We start from the raw sequence: 16,613 nt of genomic DNA, 5'->3' as shown, positions 1-16,613 counted from the left end.
CTGTTTACTTGCAGTTAAGATTAGAAAAGTACTTCTCAGAGGAAAAGGTTAAATGTAAAATAATAATTATCAAAACTCATACAACTCCATTTAGGACATAGCCCTAACTTTATTCTTTAACTTGAGGTAGATCATGGAAAGCAATCTTTTGCAAAGTATCTCTGGCTCCATTTTTCGTCACAAGTTAGTTAACTAGAGTTAGTCAGGACCAGAAGTTATCTAGCAAAACCTCAAATTCACTCTCTAGCATCCCCAAAATTGCCCCCATTCAGATAAAAAAGAGATGAAAGTCACACCAAGAAACAACAGAACTATGAGAATGAAGAGTAATAATTATCCTACTCTTACACACAGCTCCTTAGGAAGGAAGGATATGCAATGACATATGTGTAGTTTTCAGTGTGGTCATAAAATGCTGGAATTGGAAGGGAACTCTGAGGTCTAGTCTAAGGCCTACCTGAAGTTAGATCTCTTCTACAATATCTCCAATAAGTGCTCATCTTTTACATAAAGTGTTGCCAGAGATTAATCTTTTTAAAACTGCTTGCAGTTTAAGAGGTGAAAAGCCAAAGAGATAACAAAGCATTTTTTAAAAAAGCAAAACAAAACTGTTGGGTTTTTTTAAAAGACTGTTAATACTTTCAATTCAGTTAAAATAGTCATTAAACATTTACTATCAGCTAGGGCTTATGCTAGGTACTAGGGATACAAAAACAAATACAAATAGTTCCCACCCTCAAGAAGCTTATATTTTATGGAGGTACACAAGCTCTACACAAATAATTATAGTGCCAGGAAAATTAAGTGGGGAGAGAGCACTAATAAAATGGAAGGGGGAGACGATGGGACACTAGGGAAAGTTCCATGAAGGAGGTGACACTCCAGCTGAACCGTGAAGGGAGCCAAGAACTCCAAAAGGTGGGAATGAGGAAGGATTAAATGCCAGGCAAGAGGCAGAGCTTATGTAAAGGCACAGAAGAGGAAAACGGAGTACTGCATTCCAGTTTGGCTAACACATCATCCATGAAGGGGAGCCATGGGAAAGAAGGCTGGAGAGCCTTAAATAACAAGCTAAGAAGTTTATATTCTATCCTAGAGACAAGAAGAGGCCACTGAATGCTGTACAGATATCAGATTTAGGATGGTTATTTTGGATGTGGAAGATGGATTAGAGAAAGAAAGGGCTGGGTACGGGAAAGATCGCTTAGGGAGCTCTTGACAGTAGTCCAGAGGAGAAGCAATAAGGGTAAGCATGAATGTAGAGAAGGAAAGAGATGTAAGAGATGCTTCTGAGGCAGAACTGACAACACAGGGCAACTAACTGGATAATGATATGCTGAGGGAAAAGGAGGAGTCAAGGATGACTTTCAAGTTATACACGTGGCTGGCAGGAAAGATGGTACCCTCAAAAGAAATGGAGAAGTTTAGAGGAGAGGCAGGTTTAAGAGAAAAAATAATGCTATCTATGGGGCATCCAAGAGGAGCTATCTAAAAGATAAGAGACAGATTAGTGTTAAGACACACAGATTTAGGAGTCACCTACATAGGGATGATACCTACAGGGGAGCTAGGTGACACAGTGCTTGAAGTGAGAACCCAAGTTCAAATCCAGCCTTAGATACTAGCTATGTGACTCTGGGCAAGTAATTTAATTTCTGTTTGCCTCAGTTTCATCATCTGTAAATGGGGATGATGATAATAGTAACTACCTCCCAGCACTGCCATAAGGAAAAAATGAGAATATATTTAAAGTGCTTAGCACAGTACCTGACATGGTAGGCACTATATAAATGTTAGCAGTTATTACACTGTACTAAATTTAACTAAACTGACCAACAAATGTAAATTTTTAAAAGGAATAAAGTCTGAAATTATGAAGGAAGCATCCAGCTCTAAAAGTCAATGAATTAAAATGTATATCTTAAACTAGAGAATATAAATCAAGATCTTAAAACTAGTATCTTAAAATTATACCATAACTGATTATACTTTAAAAATGAAAATGTAAAAATACCAGCAGCAGGTGTCTTCAAGGCAGTAGATCCAGGCTTACTGATCTTACTAGGGGCCTTAAGCCCACTTGGTTTTAGCATACTCATCTTCCTTATTACACCGAGATGTTTTTCCCAACCTTTGCTTCTGGTCACTATCTTTTCCCAACCATTGATACAAACGTAGGTGCTCCTGTGCTGAAGTCAGTCTTCAAGTTAAACCTGCAGAAAAAACATACCAGCATATTTTTAGCAACCACCAAAGGTCAGCGCATTAACTATTATATTTTCAACTTATTTATAAAGCTACCCATTCTCCCCAAATGAGGTAAAAGGTAAAAGAAGGCCATCATCTAATATAACCCAGGGGCAGGCAGTTGCTTCAGAATTCCAAGCCTGTAACATCTACAAAAGAATAGGATTTTGTTTTTTGAATCAAGACAGTGTTTCACTTTAAGAAAATTTTTGGCCTCGGGAATTCCGGCCTGGGCAAGATAGGAAAATCCAGTCTCAGAATAATAATGGTGATGATGATGATATTGATGGATATCCATAATATATATAGCCTACACAAGAGGTTCTTAACCTGGGGTCTCTAACTTTTTTAAAAAATATTTTTATTACTGTAACATAACTAGTTTCTTTTATAAACCTATGTACTTTATTATGTGCATACAAAAATATTATCCTGGGGCATCTAGGTGGCACAGTGGATAGAGCTCTGGCCTTGGAGTCAGGAGGACCTAAGTTCAAATGCAGCCTCAGACACATGATACTCACTAGCTGTGTGACCCTGGGCAAGTCACTTAACACTGATTGCCTCTCCAAAAACAAAACAAAACAAACAAAAATAAAAACAAAAATATTATCCTGAGGAGTCTTTGGGCTTCACCAGATTACCAATGTGGTCCATGACACAAAAAAAAATTAAGTGCCCCTGGCGTAGATAATATCTTCTCTGATCTCCGTAAGAGGTACGTTCAAATCTCTCTAAGTCATGTACAGTCAGTGTAACATTAAAATGGCTGAAATCCCCCCTATTCTTATAGGTAGTGGGTATAGGTCTATAGTAAACCATCCATCCTTTCTTATTCCATTCCCTCGTCCATCAGGTAGAAGTAAAGTCTGTAGCTGTACTGGAAATTCACTAAAACCTTTGCCTCTACATCAGTGGTTTTTCAAAATATGTTCAGAACCATCAATTTAGCTTGTGAGTTGGTTCAAAATGAAAAATTAAGTTACATTAGTGTCTGCATGAGGTTACTAGAGAACATGGGGCAGAATCAGAAACTGCTTATCAAATGACATTTTACTGTTATAAATTCATGCATCACATCATGGATGGATTGAGTAAGGTTACTGTGCTACTTTCATCATCACCACCAGCACAGAGAAGAAAGACGACAGCGTGATGACACAGTGTGTCTCATTTCAAGTGTAAAAGGCTAACCCTTAAAATGAGGCAGAATGGAGCTGAAGGAGTGACTTATTCTTTCTTGGCTTACTCCTTTACCCTGGCCCCTATCTCTAAGTGTTGACTGATCCCCAAAAAAAGGTACTGTAGTAAGCAAGCAGGAATAGAGGTCCAACGAGGTCCCTTACCTCAGTTTAGAGTTCTAGGACCAGAATTTTGAGAATCATTATTCTACCCAAATGGACTAACCAACTAGCAGCCCAAAGTTTTTCCTCCACGTTTTAGGGACCAACCTTACATTCCATTAACACATAAGTTCCAGTATTAAGGTCTCTGCCTATGACTCACAAAGCTTTTGGATAATAGAAGCAGGTCTGAATGTAAAACCAACAAGACTACAGCTTCAGCTTTCCTAAGACATATTCCTCTGGCTCCTGATCAGACTACACAGACTTAGCATTCTAAAACAAGGAACTCTGACAGAGATTTAATGCAGGAGTGAAATTTAGTCTTTTCCAACAAAAATGCAAAAGTTAAGTATCAATGATTCTAGTTACCAAATTTATTTTCTACTTCATATTATTATTAACAACTGCATGTCAAACTTGCTTACATGAAATTAAAGCTACTCAGGAGCTATAATGACCAAGAAACACCTTTGCATGACATTTTAAAGCAGGCAAGGCTGCACTTAAACAAATCAATTTTAAGAAGTATGGGGGGGGAATATCTCAGCAAAACAATTTTGGACCTCTTTTCTTAGAATTGCCTTTAGAATAGTTTAGGGGTTAGCCACCATCAGGCTTTTCTCCCTGTGACCTTAAACTCCAAAACCAAATCCACCTAGAGAACAAAAATTTGTTACTACTCTGGGCACTCACAAGAATGTGCCACAGTTGAGAGGATGCCCATCAACTGGGGAATGGCTGAACAAGTTGTGGTATATGAATGTAATGGAATACTATTGTGCTATAAGAAATGATGAGCAGGTAGACTTCAGAAAAACCGGGAAAGACTTGTGTGGTCTGATGCTGAGTGAAGTGAGCAGAACCAAGAGGACTTTGTACACAATAACAGCCAAGTCATGCAATGACTAATATTGATAAACTTAACCCTTCTCAGCATTACAAGGATCTAAGACATCTCCAGAGACCTCGTGATGGAAAATGCTATCCACATCCAAAGAAAGAATTACGGAAGTTGAATCGCTATCATTTTTTTTTCTCTTCTGTTGAGTTTCATTTCCTCTTTCTAATGGTTCCTCCTAGTGGTTTTAATTTTTACTTACAACTTCACTAATGTGGAAAATATGTTTAATAGGAATGTAAATGTATAGCTTATATGAGATTGTGCGCTGTCTTAGGGAGGGTGGCGGGGAGGAAGGGGGAGAAAAATTTTAAACTCAAAAGCATATAGAAGTGATTGTTGATAAATCAAAATAAACTAATAAAATTTTTTTTTAAAAAATTAAAATAAAAATTTTTTTAAAAAAAAGAATGTTCCACAGTCTCTGAATGCAATTTCCAAAAAAGGTATTCCAGAAACATTTGGGGCCACGTCATCATTACTGGAATGCATATATAACCTCCCAAGGTATTAGAATGTGTAAGTTCTCCTTCTTTCCCCACCCTCAGTTTTTAATAAGTCTATCACAAAATATTATTTGTAATAAAGGATGGCTCTCTGGGATGGGGGAAGGGGAGGGACACAGAAATTCTGGTGATGTAAAAAATAAAAGATCAACAAAAAATTATTTTTAAAAAAAGGAAAAAAATCTATCACATTATGTTACAGTCTCATCTTCTATAAAGTACCCACATCCCCAATTCTAAGTATCATGTGCCAAAGTACTTTAGCCAGCACATTTTTCAAACTAGGAACAACTGTAAGATGTTGAGGGAAGATACAACCTTTTCATAGACTTTCTTTAATCCACAATGAAAATAGATGGCACCACCCCCTCAACTCCTGCATTTGCTTTTCCCTCACAAATATAATAAAGGCATAGACAACAGGGAAATATTCATATTTTTAAAAAATGAATGAATGAATAAAGCATTTGTTAAGCTTACTATATGTGCAAATCAGCATGCTAAGAGCAGGGAATGCAAACAGAAAAGACAGTCTCTGCTCTCAATAAGCTTACTTTCCAACTGTAGAGAGAATACAAAGAGAAAGTTTTAGCTGCAAGTCAGATGGAAGGGTCCTGTGGTCCTCAGGGTATAGTGGAAAAGAAGACAGTAATGGTTCTATGAACAGGTGTTCCTACTGTCTTTAGATCTGTAAAGTGACTATCACTTCAAAGCAACCAAATACAATCACTTCTTTTGCTTAAAATGCTTATCTTCTCAGAAGTAAAAGAGGAATTTTCTTTATTAAGAGTGGGACCTAGATCCAGGACTGAATTTCTGTAGGAGAAGCCTAAATAGGCTGGACGGTAGATTTCCACCAGACACATCAACCTACATCACAGCTGCATAATCCCATTCTGTCTTTTGGTTGCAAAAGACTTGCATTTTCTGTTGAGGACCCGGAAGCTTGATTGCTAAACATCAAAGGAGGGATAAACAAATGTCCTTGTAACACACAGGTTTATTCTAAGAGATAAAAAAGCCGACCCTGAAAAAAGACAGACAAGAAATCTGAACTAGATTTAACGTCTTGGGCCTGAGATTCAACTGAGATTTGACCAGTTACTACAGATAAACAACTTATTTCCTAAACAGTGCCTTATTATCCCCTTTGGTTATTTCATGGACAGAAGAGTTTTTTACATTTCCCTGGCTATGTCAGATGCAGCAACAGTCAGAGACAGGGAAGACATCATTCTATCCCTCTATCCAATGAGAAATATTTTTTGTTCCCTCCAAATTAAGGACACTCATGCAGAGTAACCTGAACTTAATGTACTCCCTTTAACTAGAATAAGAACTAGCAAGGGACGATTCTGGAAATTTTAATTTTTCTGAGTAAGCTGATTTTACCCCATTTCTGTAGAGACTCTTCTCCCACATAAAGAGAACATTAAATACTTTCCTTCCCCCATCAAAATTCTTTTCTCCAATCATTCCTACAAAGGCTGACTAAAAGAAAAAAGGTTCAGCAGTTTTTCTACCCAGAGGCCAAACCAAATTTAAAAACAAAAACAGTCCTGTTGGACAAGGGGGAAATTAGCATATCACTATACCCTTAACCTACACATAAGGACTTATTCCACATTATTCCCCTGAGACTGATGAAACTGCCAAGCCCTATCCCCACATCTTTGCGCAGGCTGGAATGCACTCCCTGATCACTTCCGCTCTTTCGAACCCCCTAGGCTCCCCCGAAATCCAGGCACTACACCTAGTTCCCTAGATCATAATAAACTCTTCAGAAAAGTATGTTGTGGGGCAGCCAAGTGACTCAGCGGATACAGCTCCGGCCTTGGAGTCAGGAGGACCTGAGTTCAAAGCTGGCCTCAGACACTTGACACTTAGTAGCTGTGTGACCCTAGGCAAGTCACTTAATCCCAAATGCCTCACCAAAATGCAAAAAAAGAAGTGTGTTGAACTGAATTTCACCCAACTACCTGAGTTGGCCAAATGCGCTATCTCCATTTGAAGGAAAATTAGGATTTAATTCACATTTCATCACTTTGTGATAGTACAGAAACTCTCCTAAAGGCAGAGAGGAAAAAAAAGAAAAAATGTGGAGTCCATACTTTAAGTGGAGAATTCTTTATAGAATCAAGAATCACTTGACTACCTCCAAGAATCTGGAGTTCTCAGTTATTTGTTCAAACCCAATGCCACCATATATCTTATGGATATTCCTTCTCAGTTCTGAAATTAGAAAAGTTTCTCCCAACTTGCACAGAAGCTGAAATACAACTTCAACTATCAATAAAATATAAATGGTACTATTGCTATTCCTTTGAGATTTCACCTAAACATGTTTAATCAAAAGTTGTAGTATTCAGAATCATGCAGGTAAAGGAAAAATCTGTTTACTTGGAAAATGCCATGCCTAAAGCTCAGAAGAAAAAGAGTTATTAATAGTACCATCATTTAAGAATACAACTCTCTCAAAATTAAGTCTATGCAGAAATGTGACCAAAAATCAGATTTACTTCAATTAGTCCTTGTGAGAAGAGGTCAACCTTTTTACCGTCATCATTACCATATGCCAACTACCATACATTCTCCTAGCCCAAGCTCTAGAGACAAAACCAGGATAGTTCAGCCTCTAAATCTGCAGGGTAAACAGACAATTTTAGTGAGATCAGAATATTGGATTCTGATAACATGAACCTACACTTTTGATTCCAATTAAACAGGTACACTAAGCCAAGCAACAGATTTAAAAATAAATGACAATTTTTTAGATGGGTATTTTTGGATTTAAGAACCTGGACCTCAAAAATTTGTTCCGCTGATAGACAATTCTACTCTCTTGTTATAATGATAGGTAACCTTACTGCTGATACGCTGTTACATTTGAATACATCTATGATCTTAGGGACATGGATGTTCAGTCCCTCCAACAACCCAGTTCACAATCTGTCTGCTTCCTCTTGCAAATCTTCCAAAGGGGAGTCATCCAAAGCACTATCTAATTCTCTTAACATGTGTAATCCGTATTTTAGGCAAAGTAAAATATGACATTTCTTTACAAGTTGATGGTAAACTTAAGGGAAATGGAGCAGAATTAATGGTTAGGGATGCCATCTACCCAAAAGTCCAACTGACACAACATTTCTGTCGATTTACTATTCAAGTCAGAATGAATTTCTGCATTCTCCAAGAGGTCATCTAAAAAATAAGCACTTCCTCAATAAAACATGTTCCTTCTAAGGAGGATATGATGGGTCTGACCTCAAACAATCATTGTACTCTTATCTATGGAGGTTGTAGAAAGATCAACTGAGTCTGGTGATGGGAGAAGACCAGGTACCTCATGTTGTCCCCAGAACCGAGTCAGGCCTCGCCTCAGTGCTTGGGCAAACCTAGCAGCTTCTCCAGCTGGCTACCAGATCATTATAATGAAGTCATAAACCAGAATTCCTAAGTGGTTCTGTTTCCAAGCTACAGACCCTGTACTCCAGAAGGAAGGAAAACTGTCTACTCCTAGACCTGAAATTGCTCCCGATGTCCTATGATATAAGTAAAAATCTCACTCCACAATGAAAGTACCACCGTCTATACTGTCTCTCTAGATAGCAGGTAAGCAAAGGAGAAACCAAAAGCAACTATTAGTCAACTTAGTGCTCTGCATGTTGTGTCAAACTTAGAAAAACTAAGGACAACGTAAAACGAAAACATATTGTCTTTGTCTTCCAGGGCTCTCATAAACCTAGCCTAGAGTGTAACTTCTGAATTTCTAAATCTTTGCATTTCAAGTGTTCCTTTACTCCTCTATTTACAATTTGAGTTTATGTTTATGGAGCAAACAGTATATTTTTAAAAAGTCACAACAGCAACAGAAGACCTCATCACAGCTCTGAGGTTACGTCTTTGCTAAAAAATGGGATGAGACCATCAGAGTTTTGGGGGGGGGGGGTTTCCCTCCTAGTATTGTCGGGTTTGCAAGTCAGCAGAGAGTGAGAACTGAGAATCTATTGTTAGTCTTAAGTGACTGAAAATGTTCTTAAAGTCACAGTGAATTTGAAAGACTCAGCTACTCCGATCAAGACAATAATCCAAGACAGTTCCAAAGGACTGAGGTTGAAAAATGCTACCCACCTCCAGAGAGCTGATGAATTCTGAATGCAGATCAAAGCATACTTTTTTCAACTTTCCTTATTTTTGTTGCTTTATTGTTTGTGTTATCTTTTGCAACATGACTAATATGGAAATGTTTGTCAAGACCTTACATGTATAATCAAAATCAAAGTGCTTGTCTTCTCAAGGAGGAGGGAAAAGCAAGAGGGAGGGAATTTGGGACTTAAATTTTTTTTAAAATGATTGCTAAAAAAATGTATGTGTGATTGGGAAATTTTTAATGCAATAAAAAAAAAAGTCAAGGTAAGGATTACATTTAAGATGGCTGCGTTTAAACAAGTTAGAAAACTGATTTAACTATGTGTCAATGCCCAGTACATAGCAGAACAACAAGTCAATAATTTGTAGACAAAAGGATCAGTTTCACTTGGGCCTCTGAAATCATTTGGCCTAAACTGCTAAGAAAATGAATTTTAAAGATAAGTACTTCATGAAGCAGAACAGCTTCATACAGAGAAAAAAGAATATATGTTAGAAAACAACTGAAGTGAAGGCATTTTTTTCCCAAGCAAGTGAAAAACCAAAAGAACAAATATTACTCATAAAATATGTAAAGAAGCTAATTCTTAGAACACCTTTAAAAAAATAAAATGTTTTAGCTAATCCGAAGCTCCCCAATAAAATTACAATAGGAATTACAAGTTATGACAATGAAAAGGAAAAGAAAAACTGTGGTTTTTATTTTTCACGATTCTTATTTACTTTCTGAGATTTTAGTCTGGGATTTTAGGAAGCCTGTCATTAATTAAAATGCAAAATTTTGTCTAGCAGCTACTTAGGATTTCAAGCACAAGCCCAACAAATGAAAAAGCAGAGAGGTTCATAAACAATTTGTAGGAAGCAACAGCTACTGTTGCTCTAGCTTCTCAGAGTTGATTTCACTCTCAGTACAGACAAGACCCGAACTTGATAAGATCAGATTCTCTAACAAGCTCAGTGTGTTCTGGCTTCAACAAACTTGGCATTATATTGCCATGCTGTTCACTTGTCACCTTAGACAAATCACTGAACCACATTCATTGTACCGTAGTCTCGCTAAGGTACATTCTCATAAGTTTGCAAAATAGGGATGCTACTTTATTTTCTAAACATAAAAAAGAGACAATATGATCTATATGCTTTAAAGTCTAAGTATCTGCATTGAGTTCATTCTGCCAGGAGATAGTTTTTGTTGTCATTTTGGCACTAATAAAAAGGCAGCAGTCTGCTAGAAAGGGTCCTGGACTAGGTAGGAATAGGTAAATCTGGACGCCACACTTGACTCTTACCCTTAACATAACTAGCTGTGTAACCCTGAAAAAAAAATCATATTACACTTTCAGGGCTGTTTCTTCATCTGTAAAATTAAAAAGCGAGACTAGATTATTTTATTTCTAAGGTTTCAAGTTCTGAAATTCTATGATTCTATGAATATTATTCAATTTTCAGAATAGGATATAAGATTTCCCTAGAATACTGGAGATTCTCAGCCTGAGGTCTATGAATTTTTTAAAAAAATATTTTGATAACTTTATTTCAACATCATTGGTTCCCTTTGTAATCCTACGTATTTTATTTTATGCATTTAAAAACATCATTCTGACTCTATAGCTTTCACCAGACTGCCAAAGGAGTCCATAATTTAAAAAAAAAAAATTAAGAAGCCCTGCCCTAGAAAGACAAGAGAAATATAATTTAATGGAGATGCATGTTGCCTAAGACTTACTTTAAAATGATGCTTGAGAAAGTATCTGTACACACTGAAGTAATGATTCTATTATTATAATATCCTGTTTCTTGGCAAAGATTCATTCATATTTAATCCTCTTCCCTGAAGTCACAAGTTACAGAAGTATCTACTACATCTTTTTTTTTTTTTCAAAGACAGAAGGCTTCTACCCAGGCATGATTTCTTGTCTGCTCCAGACTCTGAAACTCTTCTTACCCACAAAGCCACTGGAAACATACAAACTACATGACTCATTTCCAAACTGATTAGTATTTCTAAAGGGAGGATTAATAATATCCACATTATTGGGGTACTTCCCTTCCAATTTCACATCCATATTTTCAAATGAAGCAGTTGTGGAACAATAAGAGTTTCCATCTCGAAATCTGGAAGACATTATATCAAGTTCATCCTCTAACATATACAGGGCTGGATGACCTTGGGCAAGTCATTTAACTTCACAGTGCCTCTCATGCACTGGTAGAGGAGTTTCCTTTTAGGAAGTTCCCTACACCAATGAAATCACAGGTCAGGTTAAAAAATCACATAACATAATTTGAGAATTGGAAAGGACCTCAGTGTCCGTCTTAGTCCAACTCAAACACGATAGTGACATATTCAACAAACAGTTACCCAGTCTCTGCTTAGCAAGAGGAATATACCTCTTGTGGCAGGCAGCCCATTCTCCTTTTGTATTGTTCTGATTGCTAAGAAGTTTGTCCTGACATCAAGCCTAAGCCGACTTCTTGGCAGCTTCCACCCACCACGCCTGATTCTGCCATCAAGCCAAAGGGATAAGTCTAATTTCTCCTCCATGTGACTGCTTTTCAAATATCTGAACACAGCATTGTGTCCCCTGGGTGTTCTTTTCTCCAGACCAATCCGCCCAATTTTTCCAACCAATCTCGATATGACACGGACTCAAGGCCTTTCATAATTTTAGCTGCCTTTCTCTGCACAGTCTCCAGCTTATCGATGTCCTTTCTAAACTACAGCACCCAGAACCAGAAGAAATACTCTAAATGTGGTCTGATAAGGGCCCAGCCCAGTGAAACTATCACCTCCCCATTCCTGGAAGCTATTTTTCTCTTAATAAGGTCCAAGATTGCAAGAGCTTTTTTCACTGCTACATCACATTGCTTTATTCATATTGACTTTGCAGTCTACTAACTAAACCCCCCCTAAATTTTTTCACACAGTAATTGCTATTTAACCATTTTAATCATGAACGAGATTCAATCAATGCTAATTTGCATACAGAAGATAGAAATAACTGTCACAAACTTAAAGCTTATCTAATTCTAATCTTAGCTTCATTTTTATACAAGCAGTTCTTATAAAAAATGGAACAGCTATAATATAGCTAAAACTGAATAGTTATAATATCCTTATTTAGCCATTTTTTTATATTTATACAATAGATAACATATGATACATATTTTTATATTTTCCTCTCTACTACAAGGCCAAGAAGCCCATCATCAGATTCACTGAAGAATTCCCAATAGCTTGTAGGCTTGCTCAATGACAAATAGACCAATTTAAAAGCATTCCTCTATGCCAAGGAAATTCAACTCAATCCAGATGGCAGTTTTATAACTACTTCTAATCTTCCCAAGTATCAGCCATTAATTCACCCAGGTCCCCAGATACTGCTCTTCCACACCAAGGAATTCTAACAATAAAAACTAAACAACCACAGTGATGTAGCCCCAGTGAGAATTTATGATGTTTTAAGTGCCATGCTAGAAAAAAATGAAAGTCTCTGCTCTCATGGAGTTTACATTCTATGAGAAATAATATGTACACATAAGTAAATTCAAGGCAATTACAAGATAATGGAGGGGGAAGAGACGCTACAGAGGCAGCTGGAGAAGGTGGGAAAAGGGGAAAGGAATAAGCATTTATATAGCACCAATTATGTACTAACTGGGGTAAGCTAGGTGATACAGTAAATGGAGCACCAGGCCCAGAATCAGGAATACTCACATTCAAATCCAACCTCAGACACTAACTGTGTGACCCTGGGCAAGTCACTTAATCCTGCTAGAATGTGGTGAATGGAAGGAAAGGGGAAAGAAAGAGGAAGGAAGAACAGCATGAAGGACAGTTTAGCTGAGCTACAGACAATGTGAAGAGGAGGAATGTGTAATAACTACAGAAAGGTAGGTTTGAACCAGACTGTGAAGGGCTTTAAAGTCTGCATTAGATCCTAGAGGCAATAGGGAGCCACTGGAACTAATTGAGAGTGACATGGTCAGATGCGTTTTGGGAACATCACACTGACAGTTACACAGGGGATAGACTGAAGAGGGGAGAGGTTTCTGGCAGAGTCCATTTAGGAGGCTATTTCAATAATCCAAGCTAGAGATGACAGAGGTCTTAACTGGGGGAGAAGGAGGGGTATCTGTGTCAGTAGAGAGAAGGGGACAGATGCCAGGGATGCTGTAAAGGCAGAATCAAGAAGACTTAGCAATTAGAGATGCGGAGTAAAGGAAAGTGAGGAGTCAAGGATGACATAACTGAAGTTATAAACTGGGTAACAAGGGAAGTGAAGAAAGGTTTGTTTAGGGAGAAAGACAGTATGTTCTGTTTTGGATACGCATTTGAGATGCCCAAGAACACTTAGTCTAAAATGTCTAACAGGCAGCTTGTAACACAGGACTGGAACTTCAGATAGAGATCAGGGCTGTATATATAAGACGTAGGAGTCTTCTGCATAAAGAAAATAATTTTAATTTACTTATTCAGTGCAATACTAATCAAATTACCAAAGAATTATTTTACAGAGCTAGAAAAAATAACAAAATAACAAAAGAAGATAATTGAATGCACAACAAAAATATTCATAAACTCCTCAAAACAAATCCATACAGTTCTGAGGGATAATGTAGGGGCAGCTAGATGGCACAGTGGATAGAGCACTGGCCCTGGATTCAGAGGACTTGAGTTCAAATGTGGCCTCAGACACATAACACTTACTAGCTGTGTGACCCTAGGCAAGTCACTTAACCCCTTACCTACCCAAAAGAAAAAAGAAAAAGAAAAAAAAAGAGGGATAATGTAGGCAGCTAGGTGATACATATGTACAGTGCTGGATATGAAGTAAAGAAGATGCGAGTTCAAATCTGATCTCAGATATTTACTGGCCATTTGATCCTGAGCAAGTCATTAACCTCTGTTTGCCTCAGTTTCCTCATTTATAAAATGAGGATAATAATAGCAACTTCCTTCCAGCATTGTGTGAGGATAAAATGAGATATCTGTAAAGCACTCTGCAAACCTTGAATAAGCTCTGTATAAATGCTAGTTATTATTATTATTAATGTTTTAATTTTATTATTCTTAATTATAATATCTCACTATCTAAGCACCAGGTAAAAGAACTATAGTATTGGAAGACTTCATAATCTTCAAAACCTGAGAGACTACGTTAAAAAAAAAAATCACTCATGCCAAAAACCACAATGCTATAGGCAAAATTTTCAATTACCATCTCCATTCAAGTGAGTAGTACATAAGAACAGCAAATATCCAACCAGTGAGTTAGATTTGCTGGGAGCAAGTTCTTTCCAGGCTACAAATTAAGGTGGAACATAAAGCAGTTTCCTTATGGCTCAGTCAAGGCTCTGCCAAACTAGGTTTTTGGTTTCAGTGGGTGCATAACATTCACCTTCTCTGCTTGGGTACACCACCTATTTCAGAAGAAGAAACCTGGTTCTTCATTCATATATAAAACTATTTATCATTTAATTGTTTCTTAGGCTAATGGAAAAGCGTTTTAGCAAGAATAAAAATTTTAAATAGTTGTTTTAAGGAAATATCAATAATAGATCCTTGCATGTGGCACAAGCCATTTGCCCTATCAATACAAATGAAAAAAAAATAGTAAAAATACTGAACATGTAAAACATACGATTCTGAACAAATATAAAATTTAGCATTTCAAAATACAAGAAACCGGAGGTTTTAGAAAAATATAACAGAAGGCTGAATCTCAATTAGCCTGGGAGAGAGTACTGTTTTATAGAAGCAGCACTATGCTAAGCTGTCTTTTGAGGTAGAAAACCAGTACAGAGTAAAAGAATGGTGTGATAGCATCAGAATAACAATGAAACAACGAGCTTGGATTTAGCTGGAAAAAGAAAGGCTGAGTGGACTGATGACCATGAAATCAGGTGTTAGTTTTTTTAATTTATTAATCCACAAAGTTTAATAAGCTCTGAATACCTCAGTAAATCAACTTTCTGATTAAGTAACTCATAACATTTAGTTTGATATTTAAAAACTACTTAAAATTTAAGTCAGAGAAGAAAAAAGTATAATCTTTTACTGTTGTACAGTGTAACTATTTGGGAAACATGTGACTCCTTTGAGTTTAAGGTAAGTCATGTTAAAATACTGATTATTAATAAACTGTTATTATGAACATTAATAATTAGTTTATTAATACATTAGTATTTCTTTGGTACAGAATATTTCATGTAGTAACTGATTTTACATATGCAACCCAGACAGTGGTCAAGTGGTACCAAAAAAAATGTCCTGTGACAAGTCAGAACACACCCCAACGAGGCAACTGCTAAGAAAGAACATAGTGCAGCGTTCCTAAGTATCAGTAAACATCAAGTGCTAGTGATTATGATGAAGACTGTGAGGAAATGGTTTTGCTGCTTCTCAGAAGTCTGTCCCTGGAACAGAAAGAAAATGGGTGTGATGCTTGCAAACACTTGTCTGGAACAGCCAACACTTCCAAGGCTGAAATCACCTCAAGGATAAGTGAAATGAATCATATTTTAGAGAAAAGACAAGGAGATGGCTCTGGAAACCATTTGGTGCCTCTAGCACTTGAATGGCTTATGCGGGGAATTTTAAAAGCCATTTCAATTTATTATTTATTTTTAGCATTCTTTTCTTTTTAAATTTTGAGTTCCAAATTCTCTCCTTCCCTCTCACATCTCCCCCACCCACTGAGAAGGCAAGTAATATATCAATTATATATGTGAAATCACACATGCAAAACATCTTTCCATATTAGCCACCTTGAAAAAAAAAACACGAGAAAAATAAAGGAAGAAAATTATACTTCAATTTGAACTCAGAGTTCATCAGTTCTCTCTCTGGAGGCACTTTGTTTTGTTTTGTTTTGTTTTTTATCATTAGTCCTTTGGAACTGTCTTGGATCACTGTATTGATCAGAGTAGCCAAGCTTTTCACAGATCATCGCTATAACGTTGCTGTTACTGTGCACAATGATCTCATTTTATTTTGCATCACTTCATAAGTCTTCCCCGGTTTTCCTGAAACCAAACCTCTCATCATTTCTCATAGCACAATTGTATTCCATCATAATCATATGCCACAACTTGTTCTACCATCCCCTAATTAATATGCATTCCCTTAATTTCCAACTTTCTGCCACCACAAAAAGAACTACCGTATTTTTGTACATATAAGTCCTTTTCCTTCTTCTTTTATCTCTTTGGGGTACAAACCTAGTAGCAGTACTGATGGGCCAAAGGGCAGCTCTACAATCCTTCGAGCATAGTTCCAGATTGTTCTCCAGAATGGCTGAATCAGTTCACTATCCCACCAGCAGCAAGTACACATTAGTGTACTTGTTTTTCCCTCATTTCCTCTAGAATTTGTCATTTCTGATAGGTGTAAAATGGTACCTCAGAGTTGTTTTAATTTCCATTTCTCTAATCGATAGTGATTTGGAGCACTTCTTCATATGA

The 16,613-nt window shown here is 37.0% G+C and overlaps 1 protein-coding gene across 9 annotated transcripts in view; it reads right to left on the bottom strand.

Moving 5' to 3' along the window:
* CLIP1 (CAP-Gly domain containing linker protein 1) overlaps positions 1 to 16,613 on the bottom strand; it is a 145,181-nt gene that overhangs the window by 112,313 nt on the left and 16,255 nt on the right. For all 9 annotated transcript variants that reach the window (XM_078154275.1, XM_078154272.1, XM_078154270.1 and 6 more), the window contains exon 2: positions 2,015 to 2,213. In XM_078154275.1, the coding sequence (XP_078010401.1) occupies positions 2,015 to 2,099 (85 nt within the window). In that variant the 5' untranslated portion in view covers positions 2,100 to 2,213. The remainder of the gene's footprint in view (positions 1 to 2,014; positions 2,214 to 16,613) is intronic.

This window comes from Phascolarctos cinereus, unplaced genomic scaffold, assembly GCF_003287225.1.
Source record: "Phascolarctos cinereus isolate Bilbo 61053 unplaced genomic scaffold, phaCin_HiC Scaffold_4;HRSCAF=312, whole genome shotgun sequence".
In the NCBI taxonomy this organism is placed as follows: domain Eukaryota; kingdom Metazoa; phylum Chordata; class Mammalia; order Diprotodontia; family Phascolarctidae; genus Phascolarctos; species Phascolarctos cinereus.
The sequence above is the reverse complement of the archived record's forward strand: the minus strand, read 5'-3'. Positions and strand labels throughout refer to the sequence as shown.